The sequence below is a fragment of the Heloderma suspectum genome, chromosome 2 (assembly GCF_057233095.1).
Source record: "Heloderma suspectum isolate Gila_16-S chromosome 2, 16-S_ref, whole genome shotgun sequence".
In the NCBI taxonomy this organism is placed as follows: domain Eukaryota; kingdom Metazoa; phylum Chordata; class Lepidosauria; order Squamata; family Helodermatidae; genus Heloderma; species Heloderma suspectum.
In genome coordinates, this window is record NC_139459.1 from 280,305,341 (window position 1) to 280,326,213 (window position 20,873).

General features: G+C 44.5%; 1 protein-coding gene across 1 annotated transcript in view; it reads left to right on the forward strand.

The window, feature by feature from the left end:
• SEMA3F (semaphorin 3F) overlaps positions 1-20,873 on the forward strand; it is a 159,064-nt gene that overhangs the window by 118,463 nt on the left and 19,728 nt on the right. The window contains exons 5-8 of the mRNA XM_084839594.1: positions 1,234-1,353; positions 5,463-5,552; positions 15,518-15,611; positions 17,718-17,837. Coding sequence (XP_084695720.1) covers positions 1,234-1,353; positions 5,463-5,552; positions 15,518-15,611; positions 17,718-17,837 — 424 coding nt within the window. The remainder of the gene's footprint in view (positions 1-1,233; positions 1,354-5,462; positions 5,553-15,517; positions 15,612-17,717; positions 17,838-20,873) is intronic.

Sequence of the window (20,873 nt, forward strand, 5' to 3'; positions counted from 1 at the left end):
TTGCCCTCTGGGCCTCACCACTATCATTTACTTGTTAGTTATTCTCCCCAAGTGTCACTAGCCAATCCGTTTCCAAGCTCTGAATGCCTCGTAATGAACAGGGAGTCCAGAGTCTGACTTGTCTGTATTTCCTTGCTTCCTTCCTTGAGTAGATAAGGCCAGAGACTCCTCTTCTCCTGGGCCCATTGCAAGGAAAGTTCATTAATGTGTTTGTTATTCAGGCCATTTTTTCTGGCTTTTGAAAATAAGCAGAAACGGGAATCTGGGGTTTGCCATTCTGACACCAAGACATTTTTCACTGCAATCTTAGAGCTATTATTTTCTCAGCCTTCAGAGAAATTGGCTGAGGAGGGTAAGCTGCACCATTTACAGTCTGCTCGGGCTACAGATATGCTGTCGCACAAGATGTGAGGTAGGAATGTTGGCTCTGGAAGGGGATTTAGTTCAAAACTCTTCCAGCAAGGACGCTATATAGAGGGAGTGCAGGAAAGTTGTCTCTGAAGTGCATCCAAATCACTGTTGGAAAAGGTGCTGCAGCAGGTGAGGCCAAAGGTTTATTTGCTGATTCTCCAAAAGCATCAGGCTGTGGTTGCCTCAGACTGGAAGCAAATGTTGTTGAAGAGGACCATTTGATACACAGACCGGTCTATGTGGTGTGATGAGATTTAGTGGCTGTGCAGGGAATGTTCGTTTAATGCAGAAGCAATTACTTGTTTGTGTCAATATATGCATAAATCAGTGGTTAGTAGGGTGACCACTTACCACAAAAAGAGGAAATGCATCACCCAAAAAAAAGGACAAAGAGGACACCAATGTGTGTGTGTGTGTGTGTGTGTGTATGTAGAAATAAGTCAATTTAAATAGAAATACAGTGCATCTCACCATAGTGGGGAGAACTGACGAGGCAACCTGTGTGCCTGCTCAGTGTGCCGTCCATGTACTAAGTGTTGATTGGCAACTTCAAGACCCCTGTTGCCCTCCCTCCTTGTGGTTCTTTGACTTTAACCCAGGCTTGGACTGAACAGCCCATCAAATAGAGGACACCTTCAAATAGAGGACTGCCCCCTGACAGCTTTTCAAATAGAGGACTGTCCTCTGTAAAGTAGTACACCTGGCCACCTTACTAATTAAGCCATGATGACTGGAGGATGGAATCACTCCCCTCCCCTCCTTGAAATGGATACAATATTGTAGGGGGCTCAGGCTAACTCACATTCTCCCCTTGCTTTCCAGGGCGAATGTGGGAACTTCATCCGCCTTATCCAGCCCTGGAATCGAACCCACTTGTACGTTTGTGGCACTGGAGCATACAATCCCGTCTGCACCTTTGTCAACCGTGGCCGTAAAGCACAGGTGAGGTACTGTGGGAGCATATAGCTGGAATGGCAGCTGGATTGGTGCCGGAGCAGCACATGGACTGGGTCTCAGGCTGTGCCAGGAGAGCAGCCCCCAAACTACACTTACAAGAAAGACTAGTGGAGAGAGCCTCTAGCCATATTTAGCAAGACACACGAGACTGATTTCCAGGGTATGCTCTTGAGCACTGAGATGGGGGACCTCCTCAGCCCTCTTATATTTGTTTATTTGTTCCATTTGTACTCTGCCTTTCCTCCAAGGAGCTCAAGGGGGCATATATGAATCTCCCCATGTCATCATCCCAGAACCCCTGTATGGTAGGTTAGGCTTAGGGACAGTGACTAGCCTAAAGTTGTCAGTGAGCTCCATGGTTGAGTAGGGTATTCCCAGTCCTAGTCCAACACTACCCACTACGCCACACTGATCCTACACCAGGCTCTGTACTCAGCACAAGGCCAGGAAAAGAAGAAAGTGAAGTAGGATGTGTTATATGGATAAAGCAGAGACTAACTGAGACATGGTGCAGAACCTCTTTCAACCTGAGGATTGGATTCCGTTTCAGAGAAGCTCTCAGGGGCTGCATTCCAGTGGTGGGCGGGGCTGAAGGCAAAAGGGGTGGGGTCAAAAATACCAGCATATTGTAGCTGAAAGCTCTTCCTGCCAGTAACTCAGCCATAGGAGAGGCCTTTCAACCATTAGAATAGGGGGAAATCCTGCACGAAAGCTGGGAAACTACCAAATGAGAGGTGGTCGAGTGAAAGGGGGTGGGAGCAAGGGAGGGGGATGTGGACTTCTGGGGACCTCCAGAGGTCTGGATTTGGCCCCCAGGCCTGAGGTTCTGCACCCCTGCAGTAGACACTCCCATCCTTACCTTTGAAACCACTGGTATGCCTCATCCCCTCTGAGACCAGAATGGTGATCCACTTTCTCCCATCTGCTGAGTGCTCAGTTCTTGGAAAGAATGGCTTTGGCTTCCATACCTAATACAGTTGGAGGCCAGTCACCCAGCACAGCTCACTTCGCACAGGCCTTTGGAAACTAATGCTGAGGAATCTCTGGAATGGAGCCCTGTAACTAACCCTGTCTCCACCTCGAAAGAATCCCAGATGAGACAGGATGCAAATTCATAAGGTAAATAAACAAATAAGCATACAACTATTCTTGGGCTCTGCAACTGGTGGTTTGAAAAGTGGCATATCAGTGCTCAGGTCTGTTTATATACCACAAAATCAGGTCCGGTGTGCTAAAGCGGGTGCTTGCTTGGCTTTTCAGGGCTTTTAAAGCATGTTTACAAAATGTTTGTAAAGGTGAGGGGTTTGGAGTGGTGTATTTGTTGTGTTGTTTTTCTTCAGAATAGTGAAGGAGATTTTTCTTTTCAATAAAGGGCTGGGAAACATCTTTCCTGTCCATCATCAGTGCCCAAGCATCATTTTTGGAACATTGGCGTCCTCCCACACATGTACCATGATCCCTTCCCATACATACATTGTCATGATTTGTATTTATAGCTGGACATGGCATTATTTTGGGCCTGTAAATCCTTCCAGAAGGACTGACTCCCACTGCCCCTGGCATCAGTATCCCTGATTATTTTGGTGCTTTGTTGGTTCCCTGTCCTGCCTCTGCACAGGGAACGCTGGGATTAGTAGTTCTTACGCAAGTAGTATATTGCATAGAGAAGCACCCTTCCCTTTCCCTCTTCCAAACAAGTCCTAGTTTAACTATTCAAGTATACGTTATCTTTCTAGAGAAGTGCCTGGGCCAGCAACTCACTGTTCAGAAAGTTGCTTGTTCTGCTCTAACATTGCTTCTGATTGGCTCCAGCAAATCTCACAAGATCTGGACAATAGCTAAAGGGAAATAAGTTTCCATAAATGTCCTGCCCATTATTATAATAAGAGTTCGTAAGGGCATGTATAAATTCTGAGCTGAAGATACTGTTTCAAAGATAATGATCCCAGGCCAAGGACAAGCTCAGTAACATGAACAAACACAGGGACCTTCAAGCCAGAGCTAACACATCCTTAGCCATCTTGAACAGCAGGGAACTCAGTACTAGGGTTGGCTGTTCCAGTTTGCTCCAGTTGATGGAATCTAGCAACATAGTTCTAATCCCAGATGCAGAGGCTTTGCCATAATAACTAATGACATAATCACAAGCTCTTCCATTTGCTTACGTTGGGAAAGGGGTCTATTTTTAAGGTATGCTTGTATATTCAAATCAAGGGATGTGGACAAGTCTTACAACCTACAGATTCATGTGCCCCTGCCTTCTTCTGCCCACTTGCAGCTAGGGTTAGCCAGAGGAGCAGTCAATTTTTTATAAGTGGCCACAACTTTGAGGCAGGCGTGAGCAAGGGAGAGATATGCACAAAGAATATGAGTGCACCCATACATACTTAATGATATCCAAATTTGATCTGCACGTGCACTCTGTTGTGTAAATTAGTGTATACCAATCAAAAGGGCCACATGGCACCATTGTAGATCGTTTACTTAAGGTTCCCATATTTTCTTTTGCTAGCTCTGTTTCTGTAACCTGACACACAGAAATGTAGCCAGTGAAGTTTTTTCCTGGCATGGAGATAAAGAGAATGGAAAGAAAGGCTTCATCTACTACATTTCTGCCTTGTCAGGCCACTGTTGAAGGCACAGGAGCAAGGCCAGAATAAGGTGGAAACCGTAAGTTCACTGTCAAATTTATCATGAAGCTCTGCAGAGGGAAAAGAGTGAATCAAAAACTCTTTTAAAAAGGTTAGAAAATAATGTAGGACGCATCAGGCCACTGTGGAGCACCCTCATGTTGAATTCTGTATGCAGTTCTGTTTATTCCACATTGAAAGTACTATAACAAAACTGACAAAGGCATTGGGGGTGGGGTGGGAGGGATGAAAAGCAGGAATATTTCCATACAAGGAGAAATGTAGGAAAGACTTCCTAACGTTAAGGACACTGAACAATAGAATGAGGCATGTTGTAGGCCAGTCTTCCCCAACCTGGTGCCCTCCAGATATGTTGGACTACAAGCCCCAATAATGGGAGTTGTAGTCCAACACATTTGGAGAGTGTCTGTTTGGGGAAGGCTTGTCTAGGGCACTGGAGAAGTGGGAAGAGGCAAGTGAAGTTTGACAAATGGATGGAATTTTATCAGATTTTTATTTACTGGCAACCAGAATTTTAGCTGTTATTAACATGTTCTCAATAACTGTACTTGTTTATTGAATATTTCAGTATAGACAAGTCAAATTGCCTCTGGTATGAATGGGCTTGTATACCATTGATCCTTTAAAATAACATAAGCTGCTTGTTTAGGTGTAAAATATTTTCCACTTTTATTTTATCTTCTGATAACTGATTTCCGCAAAGGTTTGACTAGTTAAACTTTGATATGTTCTCACAATGCTCCGATCACTTGTTTGTACCTGATATATTTTCCCACTGTCTTAATAGATTTATTATGTCTTTTTCCATTACAAAAATGATGAAAAAATGGGAAAAAACCTGTAAAACCGTGGTAAATATTTTAAAGGAAGTTTGATTTATTCTGTCCTTAACCATCATTTGTCCTCATTTGATACAAACCAAGCCAACATAATATGGAGTTGCAGTGATGCAAAGTAATACACCATGATGTGAGGGAAGAATAAACTTCCCTTTTTGTATTCTTTCAGTAATGTTTTAATTGACACTGTCACAAGTTTATAAGGGTCCATAAAATATTCAAGATGTTTTGCCATGCTGCCAAAGCTCTGTAACTGATAGGATATTACAAAATAGGAACCATAACCTCAGCTATATATTCATGTTCAAGATGCAGAAGAGGTTCTTGATGAAGAAGCCCCCCCAGGTGTGATTCTTCTCCAGGTGAGGTCAATCCAATAGTCCTACAGAGAGTGAAAGCCAATGAGTAGATGCTGGAACATACAGACCTAAGACAGAACACCAATATTGAACAAGGGGATCTTGGTCTCAACAGAAGTATGTGTGTATATTTCACAGAGACAATGAGACTTCTGCATGCTGCATTCTCTGGCCAGGCCCTGACATTCCTGCTTCTCTGGCAGGTCACCCTGCCAGTGCTAACTCTCTGCTCCTCCTCTCCTCAGGCTTTTGAGCTGAACCAGTCCATCCAGCAGGGAGGACGGGGAAGTAGAGCAGTTGACTCCTCCCTCCGCCCGTCTCCAGTGGAACGCAAGGTGGGAATTGCGCTCTGCCCTGCCCTTCCCCAAGGGCCCAGCGGGCTCCTTCCCTAGCATGCCCAGCCCTGGGCTCTCTAACCTTCATTTTTCAACTGGCATGCACACCTAACAACTAACTAACAGGGGGAAGGGGCCAGACCCACTGGAACAGGGCTGGCCTCTAAATTCACCCCCCACCCCTTCATCAAGCAACGAGCGCGTTTCCTGTGTAGCCTCTCCTTGCGTCTCCTCTCTTGGACTAACTCCTTCTTGCCCAGGCTCATACAAGGCTTGTGCCAGGAAAGAACACTCCCAGGATTTTTGACCTTACTATACAGGACAAGATTCATGTACCTGGTCATTTGGGATTGCTATTTTCAACAAATATTTAATCAAAGAGAGGCTGGCTGCATGAATAACTTGGGGTTTGGGATAATCGTCAAGATTATGAGTGTGGGATGGGGGGTGGGTCTGTTATATATGTTTCAATTGTTGGGGGAGAGTGAACTTTATTAATACTTCTATACAATTTCTAATGTGTTGAGAAACGTAAGAAAGGAGGAACAGATAACATGTTGTCATAGTGTTTAATATGTAATGTATGCTCCTCCTAGTGGTTATTGCAGGTCATAACCAATGCATAACCAATTTTTCCGTTCCGACTTTGTCACTGTTGTCATTCAGTTGGTAAGGACTACAAACAATTGGGCATTGGGAAGGAGAGGGTACAATTTCTACTAATGTCTCCTAGGCAGAATGATGTGGGTTGGATCATATCTCCTCCCATGCTATCATTGGCCAAAGATTCGGGAGAAGGAAGGTACCATTTCAGTTTCCCAACCCATATGGTTTTCCCATAAGAGACATGATCAACGCTGCATGGAATCTAGCTATTCCACATGGAATCCAATGTGGAAGCCATTTCCACATTACTCTGCAAAAATATAAATCAGTGCCTAACATGTTCCTTGTGGATTTGTATGGAACTAAAGCCTCCTTGCACTTGGCAGTAGATCCTCTCCCATGTGTGCACAAGATGGTGCATTTAAAAAAGCAGACTGGAAATTCATCACTACGTACTACTCTTGTTGAGGGTGAAGAGGCTCCTTAGCAGAAGTATTAGACACTTTCATGGCTACAATTAGGCTAACAATAAGACGACCTCAAATTTCAAATATAAGCCAGTGAATCTCAATTTTCATTAATATTTTGGTGTTATTTTATGGTAAACTTCTGTACAATTTTAAAATTAACAAATTTGCAGAGATCATTGCACACATGCCAGTGTGTATTGCTTGTGGCAAAAAGCTGAGGAAAGGTGAGTGCATTCAGTCTGGGCAGACAACATCCATTCCTTCCCAGGTTGAAGAAGAAGCCTGAAATGTAGTGCTCTGGAATGGGATTTATGCCTCAGCATTTTCCTCCTTTCCCACCCTTCTTCTGCTGAAGTTTCCCCAGTTTCAGAGATAAATTGCCTTACCCCGAGAATGCAAAGGGGTCACTGCTGCTGGCTGCTTTCATTGAAACTGTCATACACATGAACCTAGAGAGGATTCTTTGTTGTTGAACTGGAGGAACCCAGTGGGTTCAGGCTTCGAGTAGACCCATTGAGATCAATGGGACTTACGTTAGCCATGACTAACTTGTCCCATTGATTTCACTGGGTCTACTCTAAGCATGACTAAGTCTAGATGATAGCACATTGTTATTATTTGTTGTTGTTGTATAGTATATCAATAGCATTATGTTTTCTTAAGTGGGTTGGATATTTATAATGAGTACTTTCCCTGCTTTTTGGATGATGCACCATGGATCCCCTAAGTTCACCTTTTACCCAGAGTCTGGATGTCTTCTGCCCCTATGACATGGGATGACAATTTCTCCTCGAGACAAAACACCATAGGTCAACAGCTAGGTGTAATTAGCTGTAGGCATGACTGTTCAGCAGGCTGCATCTACTCCCTGCAGGACTTTGTACAACTAGGGTTTTATGTGTGTCAACACTTCATCTCATTCAAAAGCCAACTTTCAGAACTTCCACCCCACTCTGTGTAGCCTGAATCTCCTGCTTATACTTGATGTGCGATCTGTATTGTCACAGACTCTGCAGTTCATTTTAACAGGCTGACAGCAATGTCAGGAGCAATCCCACTCTCCTCACTCCCTTGGGTGTCGTCAACATGTGTTTGACATACGTTAGAAAGAGGAAGCAAGTCTTCACTGATATCCTGCCACTGTTGACCTCCCAAGCTGTAAGCACAATGGGGTGGGGAAGAGAGTGGGTTGTATCAGAGGATGGAAGATCCAAATAGACAGGGATGGGGTGTAGCAAACACAACGTGTTACATCCTACTCGCAGCGTTGAGCCCTTCAAGTTCTTTTTATTACTACTTGGCCAAATGCAGCTCTGTCTGCATGTGGACGGAACCTACATTGGTACAATTTGTGACACTTCCATTGCTACAAGTCAATCCTATAAACAGCATTGTGCTTAAATGTCAAGCAGCTGTTTTATCCCAAGCATGGCAGCCATGCTTAAGTTATTTGTATACTATGAGAGAAAGTACATTTGCCCGGTTATTCAGGCAATGGACGTCTGTGGAGTGGTATCCCCACTCAAATAAAGAGGACTCCTTTAAATATCATCCAGTGTAATTCTCTCAAAGCCATATGCTTTAGCAAAACAATGATATGTCTCAAGTTACAAATCAGAGACAGAGATGCTGGCAAGGTTTGCTTGGTTCAGGCCCGCATATGAGCTTTGGAGGCTCATGATGCACACCTCAAAGAAGAGATGAGCATTATGAGGCCCAACATTGTTCTAGTCCAGGTTTTCCTGAGCGTTAAAGCAGTTCAATTACACCAGGCAAATGCCCTCTCCACTACTTTCTGTGTTTGTGATAGGCCTGTGCGTGTTTGCACACATGCACACATCTGTATGCATGGGAGAGACAGAAATTAGGAGGATAGGGTACATCCCATTTTTTGCATGCTTGTGTGTTGGCGCCAGTTGAACAGATGAGTGCCACTGAGAGATGTCAATGAGTAACTATGTCAACGAGTAACAAACTATTTGGTTTTCGGGCATTTATATCCCATCCTTCAACAAGTTCTTAATGTGGCTTACATGATCAAAATACAAAAACAAGTCAAATATGTAGAAAACACACACACACACACACACACACGAACTATTATATATAAAGTAGCATTTGGTGGAAATAAAAAATAAATAAATTTAAAGCTGACATAAATTAAAAGTAGGGATGGACGAAAGTCCCTTACCTGGGCCTGCAGCTTGCTTCGCAGTGGGGGGGAGGTGCTCCGTTCCTCCCCCCGAAATTCTTGGCGGGGGGGAGGCGCCCCATCCCTCCCCACCGAAATTCTGGCCGGGGGGGGAGGCGCCCCGTCCCTCCAGCTGAAATTCTGGCCAGGGGGAGGCGCCCCGTCCCTCTGGCCGCGAATCCTCCTGGCCGGCCGGGATGCAAGTGGCGGCGGCCATAGCCGCCGCCGTTTGCGTCCCTGCAGTCAGCCGCGATAGGCTACGTAAATCCTTACATAGCCTATCATGGCTGACTTTGGGGGGGAAAAAAAGAAAAGCGCGTACGCAAATGGCGGCGCCCATGGGTGCCGCCATTTGCGTTCCTTATTTGGGCACGTGTAGTCTACGTAAACATTTACGTAGACTACGGCGAAAATAAGGGCAACGCTATTTGCGTTGCCCTTATTTTCACCGTAGTCTATGTAAATTTTTACATAGACTACACTTGCCCAAATAAGGAACGCAAATGGCATTTGTGTATGCGCTTTTTTTATTTTTCCCCCAAAGTCAGCCGTGATAGGCTACGTAAGGATTTACGTAGCCTATCATGTTTGCTTGTGCGTGTGGTTTTTTTTACTTGGAAATGGCGGCGGTGGCAGCTGGTCGGAAGACCGGCCGCCGCCGGGAGCCGCCAGCGCCAGGGACATTCGACAAAGGTAAGTCCCATCCCGGGGGGGTGGCGGACCGTTTCTCCACCAATTTCGGGGGGCCGAATGCGTTGGAGAATCCCGGAGATTCGTGGAGAAATTCTCTGACATCCCTAAAAAAGACTTGAAAAAAGTTGTTTGCCCAGCACTGGAATGGCATCATGGTAGGTGCCAGGTTAGCGTCTCTGGTAACCACTTGTCACAATTCTCCTTCTTGGCTAGCGCACTCAGAGAAGGGCCTCAGAAGAAGAACTTGGGGTATGGGGCATGTATAGAAAGTAGGCAGCCCTTTAGGGGGTTCCAAGCCAGTAAAACCCCTGCACTTTCTGGCAAAGCCCTGACATTATATTAGTCAACTACTGCCTGTATTTCGCTGGATCTCTTTGGATATGCTTCAACATTTGGATGCGCCTGTGCTGGTATCAGCTGACATTTCTGGCCAGAATGAGATCGTATGTTAGGACCTCAAATTCCTTATGCTCAGAGTCATGTCTGTTCTTTCATCTTGTTCATTCAACCCGACTCTAATGTCCCTTATGCTTCTCCCACTGACTCAGCCCATTCTGCTGAAAGTAGCTGACTTTAGTAATTCCTCAGGTGAAAAAGACAGACCACAGAAAAGGGTGTATTTTGTCCAGTCCAATCCATCTTTAAGACAGTGTTGACACCACTCAGCAAAGACCACTGGTGTGAATGCTGCCAAAAGGATGAACTCAATAATAGTTTGAGTTAATAATATTTGAACCACATTCTTCTCACTCCCCATCTTTTCAGTCCTCACACCACCCCATTCTTAGAACACAAAGCCTATAAACTACTCTGTTTTCCATTGTCTGGTTGGTAAGAAAAAAGAAGCCCTGGAACATTCCTGCTACCATCTTTGTGGGAATTATCTGTTAATAAATAGCCAGCATTTCAAAATAGTCCCTGGACAATGGCCTATCAAATTAATAAACAGGTTTGGATTAGAAAAATATGGGGAAAATCACTTTTTCATTTTTCATGGACAATACAGGCCTAATCAAATACCTTAATTGACTATATCTATTTATTTTCTTGAAAAACAACAATACTAATGCCTTTTATGACAACAGAAGAAGCCAATGTGGCTTCACATAAAGCTTAGAGATGACCTGAAAACAAAAAAGGACACATATAGGAAGTGGAAAGAAGGCCAAGTAACAAAGGAAGAGTACAGGCAGGTAGCACAGAATTCCAGGGATGGCATCAGGAAGGTTAAAGCTGAGAATGAGCTGAGGTTAGCAAGGGATGCTAAAAGCAACAAAAAGGCTTTCTTCAGATATGCGCATAGTAAAAGACAGAGGAAAGAAATGGTGGTTCAGCTATTAAATAAGGATGGCAAAATGGTAACAGATGACAAAGAAAAGGCAGAGGTGCTGAATCCCTACTTTGGCTCAGTCTTCTCCCAAAAGAGGGTCTATGACCCCCGCTGGCAAAGGCAAAGTACAGGCTGAAGAGGCAGGATTGCAGCTTGAGATCAACAGGCATATGGTCAAGGAACACCTCATTACTTTGAATGAGTTCAAATCTCCAGGGCCAGATGAACTGCATCCTAGAATAATAAAGGAACTGGCAGAAGAACTCTCAGAACCACTGTCTATTGTCTTGGAGAAATCATGGAGGACGGGGGAAGTGCCAGATGACTGGAGGAGGGCTAATGTCCCTATCTTCCAAAAGGGTAAAAGGAGGAACTTGAGAACTACAGACCAATCAGTCTGACATCAATCCCTGGGAAAGTTCTGGAGCAGATGATAAAGCAATCCATCTGGAAGCACCTTGAAAACAATGCAGTGTTTACTCGAAGCCAACATGGATTTGTCAAGAACAAATCCTGCCAGACAAATCTGATCTGATTTTTTGATCAGGTAACCTCCCTTGTGGACTGTGGGAATGCTGTGGACATAATATACATCGACTTCAGCAAAGCTTTTGACAAAGTGCCCCATGATATCCTGATGAGCAAACTAGCTCAAAGTGGGCTAGATGAAACAATGATCCGGTGGATCCACGGTTGGCTACAGGATCAAACTCAAAGAGTGCTTATCAATGGGACCTTCTCAAACTGGGGAGAGATAACAAGTGGGGTACCGCAGGGCTCAGTCCTCGGCCCAGTGCTCTTCAACATTTTTATTAATGACTTGGACGAGGAGGTGCAAGGAATGCTGATCAAATTTGCAGATGACACAAAATTGGGCGAGATAGCTAATGCTTTGGAAAACAGAAACAAAATTCAAAGTGATCTTGATAGACTGGAGTGCTGGGCAGAAAACAACAGAATGACATTTAATAGGGATAAATGCCAAGTTCTACACCTAGGAAAAAGAAATCAAATGCACAGTTACAAGATGGGAGATACATGGCTCAACAGCACTACAAGCAAGAAGGATCTTGGAATTGTTGTAGATCACAAGCTGAAGATGAGCCAACAATGTGATGTGGCTGCAAAAAAGGCAAATGCTATTTTGGGCTGCATTCATAGAAGCATAGCTTCCAAATCCCGGGAAGTACTAGTTCCCCTCTACTCAGCACTGGTTAGGCCTCATCTGGAGTACTGTGTCGTTCTGGGCACCACACTTTAAGAAGGATGCAGACAAACTGGAGAGGGTTCAGAGGAGGGCAACAAAGATGATCAGGGGACTGGAAACAAAGCCCTATAAAGAGAGACTGAAAGAACTGGGCATTTTATCCGTGAGAAGAGAAGACTGAGGGGAGATATGATAGTGCTCTTCAAGTACTTGAAAGGCTGTCACAGAGAGGAAGGCCAGGATCTCTTCTCTATCATCCCAGAATGCAGGACACAGAATAATGGGCTCAAGTTACAGGAAGCCAGATTCTGGCTGAACATCAGGAAAAACATTCTGACTGTTAGAGCAATACGACAATGGAACCAATTACCTAGGGAGGTAGTGGGTTCTCCCACACTGGAGGCATTCAAGATGAGGCTGGACAGCCCTCTGTCAGGGGTGCTCTGACTTGGATTCCTGCATTGAGCAGGGGGTTGGATTCGATGGCCTTGTAGGCCCCTTCCAACCCAACTATTCTATGAGTCTATGTGACATTTCAATAAAAAACATTCCAAGCAGAAATTAATTCAATGCATCACATGTATTCCTCCCAAGAATGAAATGTCATAAAAATATGCATCCTCTGCTAACGTTGTTGTTGTTGTTCAGTCGTTCAGTCGTGTCCGACTCTTCGTGACCCCATGGACCATAGCACGCCAGGGCTTCCTGTCCTGCGCTCTCTCCCGGAGCGTGCTCAAGTTCATATTCATTGCATCCGTGATGCTATCTAGCCATCTCATCCTCTGCCGTCCCCTTCTCCTTTGGCCTTCAGTCTTTCCCAGCATCAGGGTCTTTTCCAGGGAGTTTTCTCTTCGCATTAGGTGGCCAAAATATTGGAGCTTCAGCTTCATTATCTGTCCTTCAACGGGAGGGTCAAGTTTGTGTTTAAAGCTCTCCCATTCAAATCAACAAGAATTAAAAGTGCTTAATTTTAGCTAGATCATGTTCAGTGTCTCTAGCCATCAAAGAACAACATGCCTCTGAATGCCTCTTTTCACAGCATTTTGTTTTTCATTTCCAGATGGCTTCCAACCCACTTAAGCAAAGATTTCCAAACATTTCATTAAAAAAAGATCCACTCATGGGATGTTAGCTTTCCCAAATGTTGATTCTACCACTCTGGCTTGGCATTCTCTTTCCCATAGGTCCTTCTGCCACATTGGCACCTATGAACACTGCCAGCATCCTAGCAACCTCATAGAGTCAGAGGTGGATCCCAATGTACTATTTGGGAGTTACTGGAGTAATGAGTCATTAGTTTGGTGATAGGAGCAGTTTAAAGAGTACTCATTCACTCTGCATTTTTCAGCCAGATATTTAAGGCCTGCCTCATATTAGCTCCAGTCATGGCTAGTGTGCTATTGATGGTTGCCCAGGAGAAATGTGAAGGATACATAATTAGTCGTTGTTTCTTTCATACTAAGAAAAGGATGTAGCTTGTCACAAGTTATCTAATGGCTGTCTGAAGTTTCCTGAAATGCTTCAGTGGACAGATATGAATAGTGCCATGTTCACACATATACCTCAGTTTCACAGATCCTTATTTCCCTTCAGCTCCAATTCACACACTGTCAAAAACTGTGTAACTTATTATATATTTCCATATGTGGCTAGGTATCACTTAGTAATATAGGGCTGGATTTAGGATCTGCCTTCCACAGATGGAAGTGCTGTGCCCAATTTTTGGAGATCATTCCTCCTCCTCTCCATCACTGTTCACCCCATTCAGCAGGGTCACCTAACCCTCTGTGTAGCATTTTCAGGGGGCTGGAGGGGCTGCTTTGGAGAGGAGGGAAGAGGGAAATCCACTTCTGCCACCTCAGTTGCACATGCCTAAATCTGGATCTAGCCCAGTATGTGGTATCTAAACACTTAGGTGCAGTGTTCACACATTGTAGAACAGTTGTTTCTCTCCACCCAGTGCTAACACCAATGAAGAATTCTGCAGTCTGCAAAAGGTCTGAAAATGTAATGTAGTGTGTTAACGCTGCAGGGAAAATGGGTTTCTATGGAGATGTTCCTGATCTTTGCCTTAAATGTAATGTGTGATGTTTCCATGAGATGGTGAGCATTAGAAGCATGCTTTTTATGCATGGCTTTGTAAAATAACACCATGCAGGTAAAGACTTTGGGAAATGGTGTTTTAATATTTATTTTTCCTGTTACAAAAAAGGTTTATTCAGTCCAAGAAAAGTTACTTTGACACTTTGAACATGGGACAGATATTTTGGGGCTTGCATGATACTTACAAAGTGTAAATTGATTGAGAGGACAATGCATTGGTGTCCCATTCTATGGTTACTTGAGGCTTGCAGGGGAAGTTGGTAGCATTTGATGGCAGTCAGATCAAGGCAAATAAACTCCCATCCTGTAAACAAAGTCAAGTTACAGTAGGCAAGGTCAGGTTAAGCAGATATAGTCTTGTCAAAAGTCAGATCAAGGCATGACAGGCAGAAGAAAAAAGGACCTTGGATAGCTCTAAGTAGGTCCTGCTGGCTGGCTCTCCTACTAGGACAACAGAAGGATGTTATCTCAGCAGAGCGCTAAAGCCAGCTGAAGCCTTATGTAGGCTGACAAGACCTATAGTGTGGTCAGCTTCACGCCTCCTGGAAGAGCTGAGTAGACTTACCTGATTTCCTGGCCTGAGACTTCTGTGAGGCTGAGGTTAAGGAGGTTATGTCAGGGAGTCATCCTCTGAGTCAGAGGGCAATGGCAGGGCTGTGCACACTGGCAGGGAGGTCCCTGAATAAGGCCCCAACTGTCTTACCCTTGAAGAATTAACCTGTGTCTTATCAGAATCCTCTGCTGTACACTGGAAGGTCTGAGGGCCGTGGGTCATGAGAAATGGCTATTGAGAGAGTGACTCTGGAGTAGTATTGTCAATTTAATACTGTCAATTGTCGATTTAAACAGCGTGTTAACAACTTCTGTTCCTGCTTCTCTTGCTGCCCAGTGCCCATGGTACAGCCACCCCACAGAGGCTGCTTTAAAACTGGTCCCCTTGGTGGTGTGGCAGCTGCCTTCATGAGGTGAATAATTTGCACTGGCTTGCAACATGGTTCACTGGTTTTCTCCACACCAACACATGGTCTTAAAACAAAACATGAATGAAATAAGAAAAGCCTGAAGTGGCATCGGGATCTACTCTGCATGGTGAGCTAATCAACTCACCACTTTGTGTCAGCCACCAGGGAAAGTGGTTTAAGGCAGCTTCCACGGAGCAGTCGCATGGTGCGTGCCAGGATTTCCTGCATTCAGCAATTTGTAACCTTGCTGGATGGAAATTCCACCCCAGAAAAATGCATTTGGATGGTGTGATTCATGTATGCAGTGTCTAGATGCCCTCTGATTAAAGGAGCTGTAGATGCCTAAGGTTAAGGTACGTGTGATAACACAGATCATTTATCCACCTGTCACCTTCCATTCCAGGATTACATATTCTATCTGGAACCAGAGAGGCTGGAGTCAGGAAAGGGAAAGTGTTCATATGACCCAAAGGTGGACACTGTATCAGCATTAATCAGTGAGTTCCTTGGTTGTGCAGTATTGGTCTTTCTGAAGCCATCCAAGAAATTGTAGATAAATGTCTCTTTCTCTCCCTGTGAATTGTGAAGAGTTATCAGGATTTACAAGAAAAGGGGGCTAGGTTTCCTATAAATGCCAGGCAGGCTAAAAGCAACTGTGTGCTCAAGAAATGCATTTGGCCATCCTCAGGCATAGATGGGGCAGCTGGAAATCCCACTGATGTCCAGTAGTTTCTTCATCCATCAGACATGATGCCTTCTCCCACTGACCTGGCATTCCAAAAACATGACACTGAGTGGCCAGCTACCTACACAGCTCCATACATAGTCCAGCCTTAATCCAGCTTGACATTTTATGCGGATCTCTGTCATACTTCCTTTAATGAGAAAACTATAACTTCACAGCATACAGAAAAAGTTTGCCTAGAAAAAAAATTCCCCTAGGAAACCTGGTCCCTTTAACTTTAGTTCCATTTATCATGCTGGTGTTACCACTATATATTTTCCCCTGCACCTCTAATCCCCTTACCTTCACCCTTTGATATCTTATATCTATGAATATACTTTCCTTCTTCGGTTCTTATTTTTTCCCCCTCAGTTCATCTCTGGGTTGATTCCAAACATGGACATTCTCTGAACTTAAGATACTCTCTGAACTTTGTCCTATGTGGCCTCACCATCTCCTGTAGGTCCCCTCCATTGCAAGTTCATGTGGGTAGCTCAAGCTCCACAGAGCTTTCCTTCAGGAGCATGGCTGAGATTACATAAGCTCACTGCAGGAACATAATCAGAAGTGGTATCATTGTCCTGCTGACCCCAAGACCTACTACTGGTGCAGCAGCTGCACCACACTCCCTAAGAGCCCGCTCCGACACTGGCCAAAGTTCTTGCTTCCTGCAAATCCCCCAACCCCTTGATCTGTCCTGGCTGCCTCTGATCTTTTCCAGGCATTAGTATCCACTTACATGACAAGCCCCAAACTTCTTAATTAATCTGACAGCAGCTGTGACTCAGGCCTGGGAAAGACAAGAGTTGTGCCCATGTGCCAGGGGGTTCCTGGATGAGTGCTGGGCCTGATGAATGGCTATATTAATGGGCATAGGTTCATTTCTATAAGCCATATTAATTCCTCTATGAGAGGTTCACAGCACTGGTACAAAACCCATGAAAGGGTACCTAACAGTAACTGTGTGTGTGTGTCCTTGCATGTGTGCATAGTAAAGGTTTATCTTGATCCTTTTTGCACCTGCCCTTGACCATTTTGAGCCTTCCTCTATGGACAGAAGGTTAGAACAATAAGAAAGGACCTCCTTCTACCGAGACCTTGCCTTTCCCCTGCCTTTGCTTTATATAGCCACTCTCCAGGGCAATTTGCACAAGTTCATAGCTTGGCCTCATGCTCAGTAGCAAATATGAATACTGGACAAAAAGTTAAAGGATTCCTAGATGTTAATCAACCTGGCCTTTAAAATAAAGTAGTTCCATGCTGCTATAACTGAAAGCGGCTTTGGACATGACATGAATGTAGCAGGGAAATAAGAACACACAGGTACCTCACACTCCCTCTTTCCTCATATCTCTCTTTCCACTGTTGCTGGACACACGTCACACACCAGACTTCTTGTGCATTTACAAGATGTAAGACCACCTTATGAGGTATGAGCCCCTTGCATTCTTGTACACATATAGGAGAATTTAGGGTTTCTCAATGCAGCGCTAGCTTGAGCAGCAATTCTTAGTGTGACCAGGAAGTCTCAAGCAAAAGTGTGCCCTTCCGGTTTCCTCCACATCTGTGTCACATCCAAAGTGCCTGTAAGGGTCTTCCTTGCTTGTGCGTGCTCCATGGCAGCAGAACTCCCTTCCTCCCAAGGTGACCCAAGCTAGGCAGCATGGTGGCTCAGTGTGTCCTTTCCTGATCCCTCTCTCAGCAAAACCACTGAGGGGTGAGTGGATGAGACTCCTGGGTGAGCATAATAATTCTCTGTGGAGTTCCCAGCTTGTGAAGCCATGCCAGTTGTTATTATCCTATGCTTTGGCAATTGTAGTTCCCTCATGTGGAGAATGGTTCCCCCTTCCTTTTCTGATCTTTGCCCCTTTCCCCACAGATGAAGAACTCTATGCTGGCGTCTACATTGACTTCATGGGCACTGATGCAGCCATCTTCCGCACCATGGGCAAGCAGACAGCCATGAGGACTGACCAGTACAACTCCCGCTGGCTGAATGGTGAGTGAGGGGGACAGTACCACACAGCCTGACATGCAGAGGACAAAAGGCCAGGTGCACAGTGAGAACTGGAAACTGGTGCAGAATCAGCCTTCTTGAAAATTTCAGATTTCCCCTCCCCCTGCCGCCATCTCTCTCTCTGGCCTGCCATGGCATGTTCTCGTCAGGAAGGAAATCTCAGTTATCAGGCTGAATAACAAGAGGCAGTAATTAAGAAGACATGATGCTAGCAGAAGCACCAAGCACTTGTCGTCAAATCCCTTCTGTAAATGCGCTCTCTTCCCCAGTGACTTAAAAGACTTATCAGGTCCGAGAAAGAATTCAGCTGCCCTTCATGAGTAAGAAATGTTGGTTCAACAGAGGATTTTTTTTGCTTTGGTTGGTTTTGACAAAGTAATGAAACAGGATATAATCCAGAGAGCTCATCAACAAATAATAATAACTATTCCACCAGCTACAACAATTGTAATTGTGGTTTTATAGCAAACACACTATATTTATACTGTTCAATTACAGTTACACTCACTTTATAACTATTTGGTTCCTTTCTTTATCTTTTGTACAGACTGTGATCTGTCCATATATAGCCAGCTCGAGGGGCTCAGTCGTGGATAGTGGAATCTTAATCTAGCTCTCCAGACCTCAATTTCTCTCCCTGGTGCCTTGTGGGTCTCCTTTGTTGCTACTGTGTTCCCATCTAGGGGGTTCCTCCAAGGACACAGTCCGTGTCCTTAGGATGCATCCCCTTTTCATACAGTGGGCCCCTTCTTTCCTCTGTTCTTGATGGCGTTTTGATGCCTCCTTGCCCTTACACTGTCCCTTGCCCATACCTTCTGCCTAGACCCAAGAAACCAGGAGAAGGGCTCTCCTAGCCTGCTCATGCCTTGTCAGTATCAATAGGTATTAAATGCTCCATTTATTGCTAGTGGCAAGAGCACATGGTGACATGGACCCAAAATGCAGAATCTGCCAGTGTTCACTGATTGTTTGGGCTTTGCAGATCAGACTGCTAAAGGTGCCATTGCACTTACATTACAAGACACTTCGGGGGTTTTCTCTCCATAAGGAAAATAATATGCACTGAGGATTTAGTTTTACATAACCTTTGTCCAGCCAACTGGTTATTTCAGGAGTATGCCTGTGTTGATAGTTGCTGCCTTCCCTTGCTTCCATGACTTTGATATATGTCCCCTTTTGTTAATTCAAAAGTATTTTGTTCCTGACATTATTTCTCTACGCACAGTTGGTGGTGAAGGGCAGGTTTGTATTCTTGCCATTTCTGATAACTGATCCAGGGCATTTAATCTTCTGTCCTCTCTCCTCCAGTATGCGTCATGGAATGGGATCCAATGAGAGAAAGTCTTAGCGTCCTCTTGGTTGCATCTCCAGCTGTTGTGGAGCAGCAAAAACAGCTGAGTAAACTGAGGCTGAGGATCAGGTTTAGGGGGATGTCATTTTAGTAACCTGAACAGAGCTATCTATGTAAGCAAATGCTGGATTAGAAGGGGCACCATTTGCCTTCCTTGGCAATTATTTAGCAGTGATGGCTCTAGAGAAAATATAAGCACATCTCCAAATTGCAAAGCCTACCAGACAGTCTTACAAAAGTTTTTGAAGTCAGACAGGCGGACTTGAAACTACATAAATCTTGTAGCATTGTTTCTCAAACCATGGAATAGTTTGGTACTAATGGTGAAGGAAAAAGTTATTGGCAAAAGGCCTATAAATAATCAGAGCTCAGAGTTTCCCAAAATATCATTCACAACTTCTCTTGAATGGCTAAATGGGATCAGTGGAGTTTGTGTCCCTGGATGCTTACAGGTCCAGTAACTTCAGATTGGAGATGAAGTGGCGTAGGCAGAGGGTGTGTGTAGGAACTTGTTGTTATTCAGTTGTTAAGTCATGTCCGGCTCTTCGTGACCCCATGGATCATAGCACGCCAGGCCCTCCTGTCCTCCGCTCTCTCCCGGAGTGTGCTCAGGTTCATATTCATTGCATCGGTGATGCTACCTAGCCATCTCATCCTCTGCCGTCCCCTTCTCCTTTTGCCTTCCATCTTTCCTAGCATCAGGGTCTTTTCCAGAGAGTTTTCTCTTCGCATTAGGTGGCCAAAATATTTGAGCTTCAGCTTCAGTATCTGTCCTTCCAATGAGCAGTCAGGGTTGATTTTATTTGGTGATGTGTGGGTAAGAAAACAGTGTTGGGGTGGGATGTAGGAGCCAAGTGTCTGGGATACAAAATGGTGAAAAGGAAAGCAAGAGCCAAGCAAGTGAGATTTCTACCTTGGTGGAGGGATGCAGAAGAACCAGGAAGTTTAGGAGGGTGTGGTTTCATAAAGTTTGAGAAATGCTGTCTCAATGCCTTAGGATGCCGTCAACCAACTTCTCCTGCCTATGGGGCTTCTGTTACTATTCACCCTTTTCAAGCCTTCTTCTGCAATTAGAGAATTCTAAGCTACCTCATTTTACATTACAAATGAGGTGATGCAAGGAATAGAGTTCAGGGCTCCAGCACAGTAAACAAAGGTTTACTTAATCAGTCACATGGCTATATTTCCTGAAACAGCCTAGCAAGCAGCTGCTTAACTCTCTGAGCATTGTGTCAGCCCATTTTCTAGTGCCTGACATAAAGATTTGCTTCTCTAGCTTTGGCCTGTGGTACAGGATAAGTCATCAACACATCCCATAAAGGAGCTTCAGTGCAGAAAACAGTGCTGGATTCAGAATTCTTTCCAACAGCACAAGATGGGTCACAACAAGCCTTAGGGTGAGAAGTATTAGTTGAAGTAATGTAGAGCAGCTTTTGTTTGGAGTGTAGAGAGACAGAATTTCAAGGAAGTGTTCAGTTACAGAAATGAACCTTTGTCAAGTGTTAAACTAGAACACTTACTGGTTCATAGTAGGGGTTCCACTTGGCAGCAGCTAATTAATTTCCCACTTTCAGGGCCTGTGTTTCAGCTATAAGGTAGGGCGTACATTTTTAAAATAAATCACATGGAATAAACTAAATGCAAGTCGAGAAAATGCTGTCAGAGAT